Source organism: Phocoena sinus, chromosome 3 (genome assembly GCF_008692025.1).
Source record: "Phocoena sinus isolate mPhoSin1 chromosome 3, mPhoSin1.pri, whole genome shotgun sequence".
Lineage (NCBI taxonomy): Eukaryota > Metazoa > Chordata > Mammalia > Artiodactyla > Phocoenidae > Phocoena > Phocoena sinus.
This window is the reverse complement of record NC_045765.1, coordinates 7,401,145-7,414,745: the sequence shown is the minus strand read 5'-3', so window position 1 is coordinate 7,414,745 and position 13,601 is coordinate 7,401,145. Positions and strand designations below refer to the sequence as shown.

The following is a 13,601-nucleotide window of genomic DNA, read 5'->3' as shown; positions in this document are numbered from 1 at the left end:
ACAGAACCTCAAGAGCAACCCCAAGAATCTGTCACTCAACTACTTGAGAAAATAAAGTAGAAAAGGGAAAGGGTTTCAAGCTCTCATGCTTGGGTCCCAATCTTGCAGATCACAGGACACTCAAATATCGCACCAGATCACAGTTTTGGGGGAGAATGAATGCCAAGTCCGAAGCAATCTGGAGAAAATTCAACATCAATGAAACACCTGAATTAAAAAGAAGAAAAGCTTAAACCCTCCGCCAAATCTGGCTCCTGATCTGGGGGAAGCCTAGGTAGCCCGAGATTTGGGAACCCCATGAAGCCTCCTTTGCAATCCAAATAATGACGGGGTTCCAGGGAGGGGGTCTGCCTCTCTGCCCCACGTAAGGACAAAGGAGGCGACGTTTCCCGCCTTGGGAACCTGGGACCCTCCTGGAACTCGGGGCGGGACTGGGACAAAGAGGAGGACAGATGGGAAGGGGGGTCGCCCCCGCAGCGCGGGTCAGGATGCTCCTGGCCGGAGGGGGGTGTGTGCCGCCGGCACGTGCGCGCGTGCGCGCGTAGCGCCACAACAGACAAAGCCCGGCCCGGGGGAGGCGGCGGCCGGGGGCCCGGTGCGCGCGCACCCCCCGCGAGAGGCGCCGCCGCCGGCCGAGGGGCCGCGAGGGGGGGCGGATGCGCGCGCACCGGGCCCTCGCCGCCGCCATTTTGTTTCCTCGGCACAATGGGGGAGAGTAACGGCCGAGCGCGGGAGCAAGGCTGGCAAGGAAGGAATGAGCCAGAGGCCACAGCGAGAGGACTGGGCGGAAGCGGGGAGCGCGGGGCGCCTCAGGCCTTGTCACCACGACTCTTCAGCCGATCCCGCGCTGAGTGGGAGGAGGGGCGGGGGGGAGGGGGAGAGGCGGGAGCGGGCCCGGCCGCCGCCACATTGACTCTTACCTTGTCCGCGTCCCCTTCTCCGACCGCAGCCGCCGCCCTCCTGCCAGATCCCGCCGGGGTCTCGCCCCAAAAGCCACGCGGTGCGCACCGGGCTGCTGAGTCCAACTGCAATGGCGAGAAGAGGAGGAGGAGGAGCCGGAGCCGGGGCCGGGGGCGAGCGGGCGGGCGCGCGCCGGGGAGGTGCGGGGCCACGTGACCGGTCGGAGCCCCGCCCCTTCGCCGCCGCGTTGCCGCTCGACGCAGGCCCAGCCGGAGAGGGAAGGAGGGACAAAGAGAGATAAGGAGGTGGGCCCTGGTCACGTGACAGAACCGTAGGCGTTACGTGGCGTCGGAACGTTTCCCTCCTCTTTCCACGCCTCTACTTGATCATGTGACAGTGGCAAATTCAGCGTTCTTCTTGGCCACGTGACAAGGACCGTGGCGCCTTCCCGTTGTCGTATTGGTAGGCCTGCATCATGTGACAACATCGCGGCTCTTTTTTTCAATGGCGGTTTTTGAGAGGCCATTACCACGTGAGGCAGGGCGAGCGTCTGAGTCTCTAGGCGGCTGCTAGTTTACGCGCCTGCGCGGACGCCATCTTACACTCGTTGAAGTACGTTGGCGGAAACGGGAAAGAAGCTTGCGCGTGAGCGTACTCATAGTGGCTTGTTCTCGGTAGAGGAGGTTCGGCCTCCAATCGAGGGATTACCGCGGAGCTTCCTCCCCACTGTCCGCATCTCCTGCGAGAGGCCGAGCGGACTCGAGGTGCGTGTGCGAGGAAAGGGCGGGCCGAGCACCTCGTTGCTGCCCCGGGACTGGTGCCAAGCGAGCGCCCCGGGTCTTTGGTGTTAAAACTTTATCCGGTGTAGCGCCCAGCCGGATTGCCGAGCTTTTGAAGGGCAGAACCGAGTTGGTCGGGATCTTCCAGCCGCCCACTCACAGATGGAGAAACTGACGCCCGATCCAGAAAAAAACCCAACTGGAGACTTAACGGTCTTTGGTGGGAGAGCTGGGGCTGCGACAGAGATGCTCGGCCAACCACTTCTCAGGGCTCATAAGTAAAGCTACCGGGGACCGAGCGCCTTTTCTTTACAAGCCTGGTGTCGTTGAACCCTCCCGAGCGCTTCGTGAGATCCCCGATGTACAACCTATGCATAAACTAAACCCCACTCATCTCCAGTGTCAGGATCAAGTTGGCGCTCGACAGGCGTCGTCGTTAGGCAGGTTGTCGTGTGCGAGTCTGTGATTCAGACACTGCCGAGATTTGGAACAAGGAGTAGTTCAAAAGGTTTCCTTCCTAAAGAAGGCGAGAAGTCGTTCCAAACTTACGGCCTAATAACGGATTTTCCTTGCAAAAACGTAGGGATGGTGCAGCTAATTTGTTAAGAATGCAAGATCCAGGGTCGCACTAGGTTTGAGTCTCCCGGTGTGACCAAGAATAGTGCCCCTCCCTGAGCCTCCGTTTTGTTATCTGCAAAATGGTGATGATTTATTTTCTTAAAAGCACCTGGCACAATTCTTTGCGCAGAACAAATGCCCCCAAATGATAGTTGTTACTAACAAGGTAAGGTGTAAAAATGTGATTACAGAATGAGTGCATGCTGTACCTATCACTTTTCATTTTTGTTTACACTTAGATCTTGAACCAGTAGTCTATTAATATGATATAAATAAAATGTCAAATGTGCAAAACGATGTGAGAAAACAAAGTCAATTTGTCTCCTCCAGACACCCTCCTTTTTGGCAACCATTGTAAAGTTTTTTGTGTGTATCTCTCCAGAGATGTTTTAGTTCCAGAGATGCTTAATTATGTTTTTATTAGAGTTTCTCGTAAATAATAGACGCTCTGCATCTTGCTTTTTTTTCCCCGACTTGGAGATCTTTCTTTAAATAAAGCTTGAGATTGAAAAAAGTTTTGGTTAAATTAATGGGGCAGTATTCAGACAAAATTAGCTAAAATAAATTTAGATTGTTCAAGGTCACCATGACAATAAAGGTGATAACTTGGCTTTAACACTGAGTTAGAGATCAGCTATTCCTCTGCGTGACACTTGAGGGAAGAGGCTCAGAGGTGGGGCAAGTTGACTAAGCTAATAGCGCTACCAAGTGGCAGAACAAGGAAGGTTTCTAGTTTTCTGATTGGCAAGCCCATAGGACCTTTCTTGGGAGGGACCCAAGGTTGCTTTTTTTTTTTTTCTGGCTGCGCCAGGCAGCTTGCAGTATCTTAGTTCCCTGACCAGGGAGCGAAACTGGGCCCACATCAGTGAAAGCGCTGAGTCCTAACCACTGGACTGAGAGGCAATTCCCAAGGTTACATTTCTGAAGAACTGGCTTTTGAGGATCTCATTCCTCTAAGGTAGCCCTTACCAAATTCCTTTGATATATGGGCAGATAAGAACATGATTACAGACCAAGGCTCCATGGAGGAGCCCAGGATGGACCTGAAGAGTTTTTGAACCTCAAAGCGTTGCTGGAGTGGCTGGCATGGAGTTAATGCTAAAGAAACAGTTGTGTGGGGCTTCCCTGGTGGCGCAGTGGTTGAGAGTCCGTCTGCCGATGCAGGGGACGCGGGTTTGTGCCCCGGTCCGGGAAGATCCCACATGCCGCGGAGCGGCTGGTCCCGTGAGCCATGGCCACTGAGCCTGCGCGTCCGGAGCCTGTGCTCCACAACGGGAGAGGCCACAACAGTGAGAGGCCCGCGTACCGCAAAAAAAAAAGAAACAGTTGTTGTTGTGATTGTTACCTATTGGACTGGTGCCCCATCCAACCAGATTCTTTCAGTGACGTGGTCCATTAAAGTGCAGGTGAGGTGATGAGAAAACCAGAACTCCCTTAAGAGTGTATTCCCGTGGACCCACCTGTACGCCATCCACCAGGAGCTGCTGGGTAAGAGGTTTTCAGCCCGGCCTTCCTTGTCCCTGTTCTCTCCTTGGTCACCATACAAGATGGAGACCCAAGATGTCATCTGCCCTCTCATCCCTACACCTCCACCCTGGCCCAGCCTCCCACCCTTGCCTTTCCATTATTCCATGGTTAGCAACCCCCTGTATGCATAACAATTCTCTTACCTCCTTGCCCTAGCTGACCCCTGCCCACTGTCTTCTGGCTTTACCTTCTCCTGTCTCCATTACACCCACTCCCTCATTAGTTGAGGAGTGAGGTCTGCCCCTCTCCTCTTGCAGTCCCTTGATCTAAACAGATTCTGCCATCCTCTGGGACTTTAGTGTCTTCATGAACATCCTCTCCATTCCTTGCCTTCCTCACCTTAAGAGATTTCTCCTACTTCAGCCCCCCAACCCCAAAGTCCCCTGATCACACCCAAGAACTCCGCTTGAAAGTTTTTTGAACCACACCTGCTGCTTTCCCACCCTCTCAGTAGAGTGAACATAGGTTGACCGCCGTGCTTTGGGGAACCACCCCGCTCCCTTGCTCAATCTGTAGTTCAGTTGTTGGGTCCCCACTGCTGGACTCTGAAACCAGTCCCATGGCCTGGCTACAATGATCGGCTTAGCGGTAACTGACCAAACTCAGGCTAGTCAGAGCCAGTGAGCACCAGCCCTGGGATTTGTGGGTAAAAGAAGCCTTTATTTCTCTGATCTTGAAGCCAAAGTACAAGGTGTGGTTGGGGGACAGGGAGTGTTTGACAGAGAATGAAACTGACGTGGAAGAAAGCTGAGCCAAAAGATGGGGCAAGAAAACGTTACGGTGTTTACTCCAAAAATTAAACATAGAATTAACATGTCATCCAGCAATTCCACTTTTTATCTCTTTTTTTTTTTTTTTTGGCCGTGCCACAAGGTATGTGAGATCTTAGTTCCCTGAGCGGGGATCAAACCTGCACCCCTGGCATTGGAAGCATAGAGTCTTAACCACTGGACTGCCAGGGAAGTCCTGGCAATTCCACTTCTGAGTATATACCCAAAAGAAATGAAAGCAGGGACTTGACATACTTGGACACCCATGTTTGTAGCAGCATTAATAGCCAAAAGGTAGAAGCAACTCAAATGTCCATGGATGGATGAATGGATGGATAAACAAAATGTGGTCCATCCATACAGTGGAATATTATTCAGCCCTAAAAGGAAAGGAAATTCTGACACATGCTACAACATGGATGAACCTTGAGGACATTTTGTTAAGTGAAATAAACCAGTCACAAAAGGACAAATACTGCATGAGTCTACTCATTTGAGTCCCTAGAGGAGTCAAGTGCACAGACACAGAGAGTAGGATGGCGGGTGCCAGGGCTGGGGGAGGGGGATGGGGAGTTAGTGTTTGATGAGGACAGAGTTTCAGTTTGAGAAGACGAAAAAGTTCTGGAGATGCCTGGTGGTTGCCCAGCAATGTGAACGTGCCTAATGCCACTGAACTGCAGACTTTAAAATGGTTACGGTGGTAAATTTAACGTGTATTTTACGACAGTGTTTTGTTTTTTTGGCTGTGCTGGGTCTTCGTTGCGGCGCGTCGGCTTTCTCTAGTTGCGGCGAGCTGGGGCTACTCTTCATTGCGGTCCGCGGGCTTCTCATTGCGGTGGCTTCTTGTTGCAGAGCACGGGCTCTAGGCGTGCGGGCTCAGTAGTTGTGGCGTACGGGCTTAGTTGCTCCGTGGAGTGTGGGATCTTCCCGGACCGCGGATTGATCCCGTGTCCCCTGCGTTGGCAGGCGGATTCTTAACCGCTGCACCACCAGGGAAGTTCCAACACAGTTCCTCTTCAGTCCCTTGTATCTACTACATGAAGTGCATGGCTGAGCGCACTCAAAATGGCTGTACGTGGGTCACCCACCGCTGTGCCCATATCAGGCCAACCTCACAGATAAGTAATATAATATTTACCCAATCCTAAGTGTAGAGCTTGGTAAATTTTTACATAGCATACATCTGTGTAACTACCACCCCAGTCAAGACAAGGAACATTGTCACCACCCCAGGAAGTTACCTCCTGCCCTTCCCAGCCAATTGCCAGGCCTTTTCTTACATCACCAGGGTGAACATTACCTGTTCTAGAATGTTACAGAATTGGAAGACATCTTTGTGTCTGTCCCTTGCCTGGGCCACTTTTGAGTTTTCTGCCAGCTTGTAACTGGCCTGCACATCTATACCTCCTTTCCAAAAGGGCAGCGGTCCTCTCCCCCTGGCCTGGCCTCATCCTGACTCACATTATATCCATACCTCTCAGAGAGGCAAACTGCAGCAATGAATGCCGGCCACCAGAGCTGGTAACTTACAGACTGTCTCTGGAGGCAGAGGAGCTGGCCTTAGAGGCTGTGCAGCTGGGAGCAGCTGCTGGGACCCAGTGAGAAAACCATCCAATGGGCCTGGCCTCATGGAGCTGACCTAGAAAGGGAGGAAGGCAATAAACAACGAGCAAAGTATGTAAGATGTCCATAGTGGCAAGTGCAGTGGCGAAAATAAAGCTGGGGGGTGCAGGGCCAGGGTGGGTGAGATTTTAAGTCAGATGGTGTGCAGAAAAGCCCTTACAGGGAGCCTAAGGACCTAGGCCAAGCAGATTGCTGGGTAGAGAGTCTTCCAGGCAGAGGGAACAGTCAGTGCAAAGTCCCAGAGGTTGTCTGTGCTTGTGGAAGGAGCAGCGAGGAGAAGGCCCGAGGGGCTGGAACAGGGCCAGTGAGGGAGGAGGGGAAGAAGCACCATGCAGGAAAGGGCAAAGAGGTCCTATAGGGCCCCCTGGACACACATGGAGACAGTGGCTTTCACTCTGGGTGCCTTGAACTCCATAGGAGGGTTTTGGTTTGGTTTGGTTTGGGTTTTTTTATTGGAGTATAGTTGATTTACAACTGTGTCAGTTTCAGGTGTACAGCAAAGTGAATCACACATATACATATATCCACTCTTTTTTTTTTTTAGATTCTTTTCCCATATAGGCCACTACAGAGTATTGAGTAGAGTTCCCTGTGCTATACAGCAGGTTCTTTTTAGCTACGTAGGAGGGTCTTGAGCAGCAGAGAGACAGGATCCATCCTTCATCTCTCCCTTGCCCATACCCTCAAGTCTCTGCTCCTCTCCATTAGCCGCAACTAAATCTAGCTTTCCACCTGCACCTTGTACCCCGGTGAGTTTGGGGGGAGCAAAGAAACTCCCACAACCCTCGTAACATTCCTTGTTCACGCGGTGCTCTCCCGCACGCAAAGATGATTTCTCACACCTTCATTCTTCTCACAGCTCTGCCATCTCCCCATGCTCTGCTCTCAGCTAATGACCTTCCTGCTTATTTCAAGAGCAAACAGTTGCTCCCATGCATATTCTTCCACCACTAAAGCCATGAGCACTTGTGACCACATCCCTGTCTTCCCCCAGCTCCCTCTCTGGCTCTCCTCAAGTCCACTTTTTCTCCTCCTCTCCCCAGGGCTCAGACTGGCCTCTGTCTAGGGCAGGTAGCCTCAGCCAGCCCTGGGGATGTAAAAGACCATCCAAAACACTGAGCACTCCTGATGGCATGCCTGCAGCCTGAAATTCTCCCCTGTGGTCCAGATCCACCCATGCAACCATCTATGTGACAGCTTCCCTTGGAGGTATTGTGTTCAATGGGTCCAAAATGAACCTACCTCGGACTTCCCTGGCGGTCCGGTGGTTAAGACTCTGTGCTTCCAATGCAGGGGGTGTGGGTTCGATCCCTGGTTGAGGAACCAAGATCTCACATGCTGCGTGGCGCAGCTAAAAAAAAAAAAAAAAACCCAACCTACCTACCCAGATCCACTTTATCATTTCTCTGCACCCTTGCCAGGGCTTTGTGTGGTTTTGCACCACTGCCTGTACCTGCAACTCTTCTTCAGAGAACTACCCCTGGGCTCTGGACCACGTTGCCAATGCACCTTTGCTAGCACACTCAGAGAATCAGAAGTGCCTGAGAGCTTACCTTCCCCTGGGGCCACCTCTAATCAATGACTTACCGGTGCAGGCTGTAACTCAACCTCCAGAGCTCCCTGGCAATCAGGCGACATGTGCCCTCTGCAGGACTCTGCCTGGGCTTGCCTCCACTCAGAGCTGTGCTTCTTCCTGCTTCTTTGGCTCTTTTTTAAAAAAATATTTATTTATTTATTTAGCTGTGCCAGGTCTTAGTTGAGGCACGCGGGATATCTGTTGCTGCGTGCCGGATCTTTCAGTTGCGGCATGCAGGCTCTACCTAGTTCCCTAACCAGGGATCGACCCCAGGCCCACTGCATTGGGAGCGCAGAGTCTTAACCACTGGACCACCAGGGAAGTCCCAGCTCCTTTCTTTCACATTCCACGTGTAATCAATCAGGTCAGCTCCTCTTCAGATTATATCCAAAATCTGCACACGTTTTATCACCAAGACACATCAGAGCATGTGCTGGGACTAGAGCAGTAGCCTCCTCTTTGGTCTCCCTGCTTCTACTTTTGCTAACACTGGGCACTTTCCAGATCAGGCACTGTGCTAAACCCTTTACATTCATTCAGCTGTTTCATGCCTCTATACTGAGTGCCTGCTCTGTCCCAGGCACTCTGCCCAGCCCTGGGATAAAGTCTCAATACTAAAGAATAGGCAAGATCTGACATTCTGGTTGGGGAGACTGACAGTTAGCAAGTGAAAATACAAAGAAGTAATTGCAGACTGTGACAAGTGACATGAGGAAAAGAAACGGTGACGTGGTCATCACTAAGAGAGGCCAACTTTTTTTTTTATAATTAATTAATTTTTGGCTGCACTGGTCTTCATTGCTGCATGCAGGCTTTCTCTAGTTGCGGAGAGCAGGGACTACTCTTCGCTGTGGTGCGCAGGCTTCTCGTTGCAGTGGCTTCTCTTGTCGCAGAGCATGGGCTCAAGGCGCGCATGTTTCCGTAGTTGTGGCTCGCGGGCTGTAGAGCGCAGGCTCAGTAGGTGTGGCGCAAGGGCTTAGTTGCTCCGCGGCATGTGGGATCCTGCCAGATCAGGGCTCGAACCCGTGCGCCCTGCATTGGCAGGTGGATTCTTAACCTTCTTAACCACTGCACCACCAGGGAAGTCCCAAGGCCACCTTTTTTTTTTTTGCGGCACGCGGGCCTCTCACTGTTGTGGCCTCTCCAGTTGCGGAGCACAGGCTCCGGACGTGCAGGCTCAGCGGCCGTGGCTCACGGGCCCAGCCGCTCCACAGCATGTGGTATCTTCCCGGACCAGGGCACGAACCCGTGTCCCCCGCATCGGCAGACGGACTCTCAACCACTGCGCCACCAGGGAAGTCCCAAGGCCAACTTTTGATGAGCAGGGAAGGCTTCCTGGAGGTAAGCGCTGAGCTGAAGGCAGGATGGGGAGCTAGCTGTAGAAAGAGCCAGGTGGAGAGCGTTTCAGGCACAATCCCTGGGGCCAGGGTGTCTGGATGAGTCAGCAAGAGGGTGTTAATGGGGCGGATGGGGCCGGGCCTTGTGGGCTGCCATGAAGACTTTGGCTTTCACTCAGTAAAAGGGAGCAACGGAGGGTTCTTGAGCAGAGGAGGGGTGTGAACTCACTCCGGTGTTAGCAGGCGCCCTTCCGCACCTGTGGGGGAAACAGTGAAGGAGTGGGGACGGATGAGTTGATAACGAAGGCTGGGAGCTGGAACTATGGGGAGAAGTGAGCAGGTTTAGGAGCTGTTTTGGAGGCGGGGTTAACAGGAGCTGGGGGGTAAGAAAGGAACAAACCTAAAAGATCGAATGAACAAGGAAACCCAAAGAACATCTGTACAGGATAGCGGGTGAGGGCTTTGGAGACCTGACCTTCTCAGCCCCTTTCCTGCTGGGGTCACCTTCAGACACGTCGCCCAACTCACCTGCCTTAATTAGTGAATGGCGACAGTACATAAGCAGATGAGAAGTACTCCAAAAATGGTAGTTATTTAAGAAAAAATTCCGGAGGCAGGAATGTAGGAGGGAGAAAGACAGTTAACATGGTGGAGCAGTTGGCCCAGAAGTGACAGTAAGCGAGCTGGCACCAAGGGGGCAGTAGCGAGCCTCCAGGTTAGCAGGGTCAGGCAGCTTGGCAGGTCTGAAGCCCTTTAGACGAGACTATGGTGCCCAGGTGCCCGGCCAGGGACAAAGCAGGCCTGGGGGCACATGTCCAGGCTGTGTGATGAGGAGGTAGGCAGGTCACTGCCACCTTCTGCAGTCTGAGGATCAGAGCCTAATAAGGGCTATTTGTTCAGGAGAAACCTGAGCCGGCCGCATGGTGGAATTCAGGCGGAGGCCAGCAGACAGAGGCTTCCTGCCCTCCCTCCTCCTCCCTGGGGAGAGTAGCCCCAGATCAGAGGATCCCAGGGAGGCTGAAACTGGGGTTCCCCCTACCAGCCTCCCACTCCCCCCACAAACACTCCAGGCTCCGGCTCTGTACAATAGGCACTTTATTAGTGGTCGGAATGCAGTTACAAGTAGGGCTGTACGGACAGAATGGGGGAGGGGGCGGCAGGCACTGGAGACAGAAACCCCAGGCTGGGATTTCTCCAGATCCCGGATTGGGATCCTGGATTGGATTGAGCGGAGCCGGGGGGGGGGGGGCCTTGGGATATGGCGAAGGGGGAACCAGCACACCCGTTCCCCCGGAGTTCAACAAATTTGGCAAAAGGATCCTCAAGGGGAGGGGACTGGGCCGGGGGAGGGGTCCCCCCATTTGCCCAGGGCATCTGCCCATCTCCCCACTTCCTCTGAAATCATCCCTTGGGTGGATTCAGTTTCTTTTCTCTCTTACAAAGAGAGCTGTGTCAATAACTGGCAGAGAAGGGCGGCGGGGGGCGGCGGGATTCGGCCCAACCTGCCAGCCAGCCGGTTTCCATTAAGCCGCTATTAGCGACCTCCTCCCCCCTGTTCCACACCAGCTTGATCCCAGCCTCCCTCCCCGGACAGCCTGCCTTCTGTGCCAGGAGACACCCCTACCTGGCACACCCCCACCCCAACCCCAACCCTACCGAGGAGGGGACATCGGAAAGCATTCCTCAGTGGCCCCATCTCAGCCGTGATGACAGAAAAAAAGCTAACAGACCCTTTAATGCATGTCCAGGTTAAAAAAATAATAATAAATGCCTCCAGCAGCCGGTAACCAGTTGTTCAGCCCCAGAGAAGGGTCCTGGCATCCTGGCCGGAGGAAACGCAAGTGAAAAGTGGACTTCCTGTGGCCACCGCTGCTGCAGACACAAACGCTGTCCTGTCATAAGAGGGGGACAGGAAGCGGAGGGCAGCCCGCAGAGGGCCCTTGCATGTCAGACACCAAGAAGCCTCGCTGGGCTTCTCATCCGGGCCAGTGGGGGCTGGAGAGACTCATCGCACAGTTTTTTTGGGGGGTGGGGGGCAGCCGTGAAAACGCGGACTGGCCCTCGGCATAGGGAGGAGATCCCACAAATCCTCCAGGTTCCCGGAAACTGGTGGTAACTGGATGATGGGGAGGGGCAGGAAGGGGGCGGCAGTGATAGGACTTCAGGTCAGCCCGATGGGCTGGGGGTTCTGACCCAGCTGCCAAGCACCCATTGTGAGACTTCCGGGGAGGGGTAGGAGGGCGGGGCCTTTAGGACTCCACCGGCTTCTTGTTGGTCTTGTTCAAAAGCTTCTTGAGGGTGAGAGACATGAAGTAAGGCCTCTCAGCGGTGCCATCATTCCTCTCCAGGTCCTCCACTGCGGAGAGAGAGGCCCCAGAGCAGGTGGCATGAGGGGAGCCCAAGGGCAGGGGCCTTAGGGGACAGGGTGGGCGGACAGGGGCCACAGAGAAGCCTCAGAGGGTTAGGAAGCAAGACATGCTGGGACTGGAGGGGGTGGACTGGAGCAGGCTGGGAACTCGACACACACACACACCCACACACCCACACACATGCTCCCCACTCCCAGGCCAGGAAGCCCCGCGTGCACCCCCGATCTACAGGGAGGAAACAAGGAGGCCTGCGTGGCCTCCAAGCCAGCCTCCCTCTCTACTCGACTTCGCCCCGCTTCCCCTCCTCCTCCGCACTCTCCTTCAACAGGATGTCTCTCAGCTCAGGCGACATGAAGTAGGGTCGCTCCTGAGAGCCGTCATTCCTTTCCAGGTCCTCACCTGGGCTCCCCCCAGGAACCAGCAGGGGGGGAATGGGGGTGGTCAGGAAGGGAGGGAAAGAGGGAGGCAGGGAAGAACAGGGAAGCCAGCAGGCATGGAGGAGAGGAAGAAAAAGAGAAAACAAAACAAAAAAACACAGACAGATGGAGAGACCAGAGTTAGTGGCAGCCACCGATCCCACCCGCCCCGCAACAAAGCCGGAAACTCCGAAGCTGAGGGCCCAGGGGCACAGTGTTCTAGTTGCAGCCTGGACCAGGGGACAACAGGATGGAGAAGCTCTGAGCGCAGGGGGAAGCTGAGAGAGGGCACGCCAGGGCCCTGCGACGAGGGACAGCCAGGCCCTAGGGGAGGCTGCAGGCACTGGGTTGGCGTGTGTACCCCCATCGGAGGGAGATGTTCTGCCCAGAGGGGAAAAGGGAGTCAGGGCCCAGGAAGGGTGGGGATGAGGGATTACTCACAGAAACAGAGGAATAGTGTGTCCACACACATGCCGTAGACGCTGAAGAAGCCGTGGGCAATCAGGTAGGAGCCGATGATCACCGTCTAGGCAAGGAGAGACAAGCTGTTTCCACCCCAGCTCCTGCTCAGGGCAACCCCCCACTTACCACCACATCCCTCCCCAGCTGGGGTTATGGCATTTCCCTGCTGATAAGCCCCTCCTCTGGACCTCCCCGGTGGTGCAGTGGTTAAGAATCTGCCTGTTGATGCAGCGGACACGGGTTCGATCCCTGGTCCGGGAAGATCCCACATGCCGCGGAGCAACTGAGCCCGCGCACCACAACTACTGAGCCCGCGTGCCACAACTACTGAAGCCTGCACGCCCTAGAGCCCGTGCTCCGCAACGAGAAGCCACCGCAATGAGAAGCCCGCGCACCACAACGAAGAGTAGCCCCCACTTGCCGCAACTAGAGAAAGCCTGCGCGCAGCAACAAAGACCCAATGCAGCCAAAAAAAAAAAAAAAAAAAAAAGCCCCTCCTCTTAGGCCTTCCTCTGGCTGCAATTTTATGCATCTTCAGGGCAAGACAGGTTTAATGCTCACAACCCTACTAGACTGTGTCTATCCCGTTTATAACTATATCCCCAGTTGGGACTTCCCTGGTAGTCTAGTGGTTAAGACTCTGCACTTCCACTGCAGGGGATGTGGGTTCGATCCCTGGTCATGGAACTAAGATCCCGCATGCCACGAGATGTGGCCAAAAATATAAATAATTAAAAATTTTTTTGTTAATTTAAAAATAACTATATCCCCAGCAATCTGGAAACTCACGGGGCCTTGGTAGGTACCTGATAAGCATTTATTGACTGAAGTGAGCAGACTTGAGAGAGATTACATAACTTGCCCAGAGTCACTCAGAACTAGCAAATAAAGAACTAAGATAAAAATCGAGGTCACATATATACACTAATGTGTATAAAATAGATAACTAATAAGAACCTGCTGTATAAAAAATAAATAAAATTCAAAAAAAAAAATCGAGGTCACTGGGCTCCAAGGCCTGCACTCAGATACTGTACTGCTCTTAGGGTGATGACCTAATCCCTCCACGGCCCCATCACCTCCCTGCCCTTATCTCCACCTCCTTGCCACCTCCACACCAGCCACACTGATTTGCTCACTGTTCCTGGCATAGTCCTGCCTCAGGGCTTCCGTACTTGTTCCCTCTGCCTGGATGTTGCCTGCATCTTCTTCAGATCTTAGGTG

General features: G+C 53.7%; 2 protein-coding genes across 10 annotated transcripts in view; both read right to left on the bottom strand.

Moving 5' to 3' along the window:
- ILF3 (interleukin enhancer binding factor 3) overlaps positions 1 to 1,141 on the bottom strand; it is a 28,825-nt gene extending 27,684 nt beyond the window's left edge. For 2 of the 4 annotated variants that reach the window (XR_004349423.1, XR_004349424.1), the window contains exon 1: positions 921 to 1,141. The gene's annotated coding sequence lies outside the window, so the exon portion shown is untranslated. The remainder of the gene's footprint in view (positions 1 to 920) is intronic. The other 2 variants (XM_032629007.1, XM_032629006.1) reach the window with 2 other exon arrangements.
- Positions 1,142 to 10,207: 9,066 nt separating this feature from the next.
- The window catches only part of SLC44A2 (solute carrier family 44 member 2), a 28,608-nt gene continuing 25,214 nt past the window's right edge, over positions 10,208 to 13,601 (bottom strand). For 3 of the 6 annotated variants that reach the window (XR_004349425.1, XM_032629012.1, XM_032629010.1), the window contains 2 exons: positions 12,357 to 12,441; positions 10,208 to 11,486 (listed from right to left, as the gene is read on the bottom strand). Coding sequence is in view for 4 of the 6 variants with exons in the window: in XM_032629012.1 (XP_032484903.1) it covers positions 11,380 to 11,486; positions 12,357 to 12,441 (192 nt within the window). In the remaining 2 variants the exon portion in view is untranslated. The other 3 variants (XM_032629009.1, XM_032629008.1, XR_004349426.1) reach the window with 2 other exon arrangements.